The following is a 6,034-nucleotide window of genomic DNA, read 5'->3' as shown; positions in this document are numbered from 1 at the left end:
TGTTTCCCTTCTTAGGGACTTATCTCACTGAGTGAAGTCTGAGCGTGTGGAAGTGGGGCTTCTGTAGGAGAAATCTCTCTCCCACTCTCCACTGTACCAAGAAAGGATTGTGCAGATAAAGGTAAACAGAAAAGATTCTTATGTTTATAAATATACGTTTGTTTTTTGTTTCTTTGTTTTGACCACAAAGCTAGAAGACACAGGAGTTTGGCAAAAGAAAACTTCTGGACATTTGAAAGCAGATAGTTGTCAAATCTCTTTATGTAAGCAAGCAAGCACAAAAGGAAAAAAAAGTGACAGCAGCTTCAGTGGGATTGTGTGCATAACCTAATGTGTGAAAGTCATCTAAAAAAAAAAAAGCCTATGTTGGGGACTAGCACTGTGGCATAGTGGGTAAAGAAGCTACACTGGCATCCCATATGGGCCCCTGTTTGAGTCCTGGCTGCTCCACTTCACATCCAGGTCCCTGCTAATACACCTGGGAAAGCAGCAGAAGATGGTTCAAGCGCTTGGTCCCTTTGCCCACATTGGAGACCCAGAACTCCTACCTCCCAATTTCCCACTGCAGCCATCTGGGGAATAAATCAGCAGAAAAAATATCTCGCGTCTCTGTTTCTGTTTTTGTCTCTCTATCTGTAACTCTGCTTTTCAAGCAATAACAAATAAATCTTTAAAAAAAAAAAAACCCTATGCCCCACTCAGGTCTTGTTATCACTGTTATTTACTGGAAAGACACACAGAGACAGACAGACAGATAGTTCTTATCTATTGGTTCACTTCCCAGTTACCCACAAGGGACCCAAAGCCAGGAGCTAAGAACCCAGTTTAGATCTCCCATGTTGGTGGCGGCAGGGACCCAACTACTTGAGGCATCCCCTCTTGCCTCCTAGGGTGTGCATTAGCAGGGAGCTGGAATTGAGAGTGGAGCTGGGACCGGAACATTCAATGAAACATCTTGTGGTATCGGGAATGGGCCCCACGCACCTCTTCCGCATGGCTTCTTTTCCCACTGACTTCCCCGGCTGGGAATGACTTGCTGTGCCCTCTGCACGCTCCTGAAGCTGAACTTGTTTTCTGATCCTAGAGCAGACAGCTCCTGCTCAGGAAGCTTCCACTAGCCTCCTGGTGCCTCCCTGCCTCCATCTCCCTCCAACCATCCCCAAACCACCCTGGGGCCGTTTTGTTAAATGGATCATAAGACTGCCTAAGGCCAAACACCCCTGAGGAAAAAGCTCTTGGAGGATAAACTTAGCAACTCAAACTCACAAAGAGCACCAGTGTAAGACACACTAGAGCAGTGTAGTGTCACAGAGCAAACAGAATCCATTATGTTACTATGACAGAGGCGTCTGTCCAAAAGTATGGGTACCATTGAAGTGAATGTGAAATAGGGCGTTTTGACTTGCGTCAGGGTGATGAGTAAAATGTTTACATTTCGGGGCCAGTGCTGTGGCATAGTAGGTTAAGCATCCGCCTGTGGCACCAGCATTCCTTATGGGTGCCTGTTCTTTTTTTTTTTTTAAAGATTTACTTATATATTTGAAAGTTAGAGTTACACAGAGAGAAAAGGCGAGGCAGAGAGAGAAAGAGGTTCTCCATTTGCTGGTTCATTCTCCAATCTGCTGCAAAGGCTGGAGCTGCGCCGATCTGAAGCAGGATCGAGGAGCTTCTTCCATGGTGGGGTGCAGGGGCCCAAGCACTTGGGCCATCTTCTACTACTTTCCCAGGCCATAGCAGAGAGCTGGATTGGAAGTGGAGCAGCCGGGACTCACACTGGCACCCATATGGGTGTTGGCACTGCAGGTGGCGGCTTTACCCTCTGTGCCATGGCGCTGGCCCCAGTGGTCCCCTTTCGAGTTCCAACTGCTCCTCTTCTGAATCAGCTATCTGTTTATTGCCTGGAAAAGTAGTGGACAAAGACCCAAGGCCCTGGGCCCCCGTTCCCACGTGGGAGACCTGGAGGAAGCTCCTGGCTCCTGGCTTCGGGCTGACCCAGCTCTGGCTGTTGCAGCCATTTGGGGAGTGAACCAGTGGATGGAAAACTTCTCTTTCTGACTCTTCTTCTCTTTGCAACTCTGCCTCCCAAACAGATGAATAAATAAAAAAGTTCATATTTCTGCAGATTCAGTCTATGCAAGTTAATGTTTGAATGACAAAGGAACATTTCCAGCTGACAGAGGAAATTCTACAACAATAAAATGCACTCACCTTCTGTTTGTATAAAGTCCTGCATCCCAGGTGAGTTCTTCCTGTAGATAATATCTACGCGGCTTGCTTATTTGACTTTGCAATTACTACTGCTCAAAGGTAAACATGGGGTAAGCAGTTACATGGTCAAAAGTTTGAACAATGTCATTCTGTAATGACATTATTGACAATAACAATCAAAAAACCCAAACCAACCAACAGGTACTAATGTAAAAGGTAGAACTTTTGTCTATTTCCTCTATCAGTCTTTATTCAATAAACTTGTTTATTCGTAAGCAAAAATATAATGAACTTGTTTGTTCTCTTAAAAAATCTTATTTTTGATGTGTGGAACTATAGAAAGCAATATAAATCATGATGCTTACATATCGTTAATTTAAAAGGATATAAAGTCAATTAGGTATAAAGGCTACTGCATGTAGTAGGTAGTTGGGATAAAACAATAAATAAACTTAGGGTTCTTGCCTTCAAGGAATTTACAATATGAAATTTATGACACATGAAGACTGAAACAGAAGCATGAAAGTGTTGAAAGTCAGCTTGATGAGATAAAGGCTTGTCCAGCAGGGGTCTGGGAGAAGAAATGCTGGTGAGATTGGTGGCACAGTCAGCAAAGGCCTTAAGGGTGACAGACAGAGATGATGGACATGAGCTCATGGCAGGCAGAAGTGAGTTAATATGTATTCATCTGAGAGTCACAAGGCCCAGGGGTTTCTATCCAGGCAAGAACAGGAATTCTGAAAGAGCTCAAAGGTCAAGTTACAAAGCCAAAGCAGGGGAACTGCTTTCGTGCGGCATTCCCTGGTGTTCAGAACATACATTTCTAATAATGTCAGTATCCCATGAAGTTCTGTAGCCAATTAGACGTTAGAAGTGCAGCCGTGACTGAAATGACAATTGTGTTGGTGGTGAAATTTTGGAGTAAACAAGGGATGGGTCGTGGCAGGTGTTGTACCGCAGGGTAAGCCTTAGCCGGGACACCTCCATCCCATGCCAGAGGGCCAGGTCGAGTCTCAGCTATTCTGCTTCTGATCCGGACCCTTGATGCACCTGGGAAGCAGTGGATGATGGCCCAAGTACCTAGGTTTCTGCCATTCATGTGGGAGGGCAGGATGGAGTTCCAGGCTCCTGGCTTTAATCTAGCCCAATTCAGGCTTTGCAGCCATTTGGAGAATGAGCCAGCAGGTGAAAGATCTCTTTCTTTCTGTCTCTGTCTTTCTCTATCATTCTGCTCTCAAAACAAGCAAGTAAATAATTAAAAAAAAAAAAAAAAAAAAAAAAAAGGATGGGCAGACTTTACACAGTAGCCGTTTCCCCACACCATCCCCAGTGGGAAAGAGGCAGGAGCTAAGGCAAAAGTCCCCCTTGGTCACCAATGTGTGACCTTCTAATTGACCTCTGGTGGGGGATGAATGCAGCAGGGGTGGAAAATTCTGCCTAGTTGTTCTCGGGCAAGGGGTAACCACTGTCTCCCCATTTTGCTTACTCTGCCTTTCCCAAGGAGAGCTGGGAGTTTGACCCTGAACCTGGCTTTATCTGTTCCTTAGGATTGGGGGCAGGAGGTCAGAACCACACACATTGATTTTCTGTCTTAACTAGGACAGCATTCTCCCTCCACATCTTTTCTGGTTCTCTCTTTTGGGGTCAGGGCCAGGGAGAAGTATCCCACGTGTGAATAGCTTAGAATGTTCTTCATGCTCCAGCTTCCTGCCTTTGTTGGATTAAATATGACCTCTTAAAGTGGCAAGGCCAGCATGTACCTCCAAGGTTGTCCTGGAAGGGGACAACAGGAAGGGGAGAGCACCCCAGATACTTGCCAGTCCCAACACAGCAATGACATACTTAGTCTCCTCTGGCCACCTCCCATGGGCTCCCTTGGTCTCATGGCCCCATCTACCTACCACGTGGCTTGTAGATGAAGTCCCTGGGCTCTCTTCAGCTGCATTTGGCTTAGAGCAGGTTTTATTTAGCTGTGACAATGTTTAAAACATTTTCCAATTTGCTGAAAATATTTGAAGATATGGAGATTTAAATATTATTTAACTTTTATGTATTTGAAAGGTAGACACACACACAGACATGTACAGAGGGAGGGAGGGAGGGAGAGAGAGAGAGAGACTCTTCCATCCACTGTTCACTGCCCAAATGCCAGCAACTTTTGGGTTGAGAGGTTGAAACCAAGAGCTCAGAATTCCATCTGGGTCTCCCTCGTGGGTATCAAGGACCCTAGTACTCGAGCCATCACCTGTTGCCTCTTAACCACTAGGCAAAATGCCCACACTTAAGATATTTGAAAATCTTAAGTTCAGGGGCTGGTGCTGTGGTGCAGCAGGTTAAGGCCTGGCCTGAAGTGCCGGCATCCCATATGGCCGCCAGTTCGAGTCCTGGCTGCTCCACTTCTGCTCCAGCTCTCCGCTATGGCCTGGGAAAGCAGTAGAAGATGGCCCAAGTCCTTGGGCCCCTGCACCTATGTGGGAGACCTAGAAGAAGCTCCTGGCTCCTGGCTTTGGATCATCTCAGCTCTGGCCATTGCGGTCATTTGGGGAGTGAACGTGCAGATGGAAGACCCCCCCACACCCCCGCCTTGCTCTACCTCTCTCTGTAACTCTTTCAAATAAACAAAAGAAATCTTTTTTAAAAAAAATCTTAAGTTCAAATCAGAGGGTTATGAAGATAGACAAATTGTCCTGATGAAAAATTAACAGAATATCCTGCTTACTTAGAAAGACCAACATGCAGAATTCTCCAGGCCACTGCGACAATTCGAAAGAACTTGGTGCTAGAGCAGCTGAGAGACCCACTTCCTCCCTTGCAGCCTGAGAGGCCAGCACCTTCTTCTCTCATCAGCCATGGTAGAAAAGAGGATCTGGAAACCCCTCTCTGGCATGGAGGTGCTGAGTCGCTGAACGCAGCTGTGTGGAATCCTGTAACTCAGCACAAATTAGATTTTTCATGAGTTGGCCTTCATAGAAACAATGGCAGGAAATAACCCAGCGTCATTTCTCCTAAGTAGGATTTTTCCTAAGTAGTAGGAGGCCACATCCTCCTGTAGCCCAAGCCTCTGCTGCCTGGGAGTCCCCAAGCCCCTCTTATCAAAACCCAGATAACACGGTCCACACCCTACCCTACTCACCAAGTCAGACCTCTGCGGTAAGCCCAGGGCTCTGTGGGGCTGTGGTGGGAGGCGCACGCCCTGGCACTCCTACACGAGCTCACAGGGCTGCCTGCCTCCCAAGTCCCCTGCTTCCTTCCCCCTTCCTTGGGTGCCCCGGGGCTCTACTTCTGTGGGTGAAACATGAAAATATCACCACGCTGCTGAAGGCTGGGACGCAACCCCAGAGGGCGATGGCGGCACTGGTGATCAGCCCTTCCGTTCCAATATTCCTTGGCTGCTTTCACTGTGTGCCACCCGACCTGCACAACCTTCTCTCTAGGCTCTGCCTCTGCTACCCCGCTTGAGCCTCTCTCTCTTCTAGGTTCCCCCAAACCCTTCTCCGGCAGCTACCTCGAAGGCACTGATTCTCTTGATATGAAGCCTACAGAAGTGTGGGCTTCACTTGTCACTCATAGTCCTGGGATCTCTGAGCCCAAATCTCCCACTGATGGGCAGCTTCATCTAGCTGAGAAGATAGTTCCCCAAACTTGCTTCATGAAGCAAATCATGTTTGTAAGATCTAAGTTATCTTTAGTGAGCAGATGTAGTTTAGGCTCTGGGACGATTTGGAGTTAGATGTAGAAATGATGAAGGAAATCAAACCCATATTATTCTTATAGTTTTTGTTAAGAAATAATCTACATTCAGATATTTATGATATTTTAGATAACC

General features: G+C 46.7%; 1 protein-coding gene across 1 annotated transcript in view; it reads right to left on the bottom strand.

The window, feature by feature from the left end:
• Positions 1-5,768: 5,768 nt before the first annotated feature.
• LOC127490640 (uncharacterized) overlaps positions 5,769-6,034 on the bottom strand; it is a 218,621-nt gene continuing 218,355 nt past the window's right edge. The window contains exon 7 of the mRNA XM_070075740.1: positions 5,769-5,828. Within this exon, the coding sequence (XP_069931841.1) occupies positions 5,769-5,828 (60 nt within the window). The remainder of the gene's footprint in view (positions 5,829-6,034) is intronic.

Source organism: Oryctolagus cuniculus, chromosome 6 (genome assembly GCF_964237555.1).
Source record: "Oryctolagus cuniculus chromosome 6, mOryCun1.1, whole genome shotgun sequence".
Taxonomy (NCBI): domain Eukaryota; kingdom Metazoa; phylum Chordata; class Mammalia; order Lagomorpha; family Leporidae; genus Oryctolagus; species Oryctolagus cuniculus.
The sequence above is the reverse complement of the archived record's forward strand: the minus strand, read 5'-3'. Positions and strand labels throughout refer to the sequence as shown.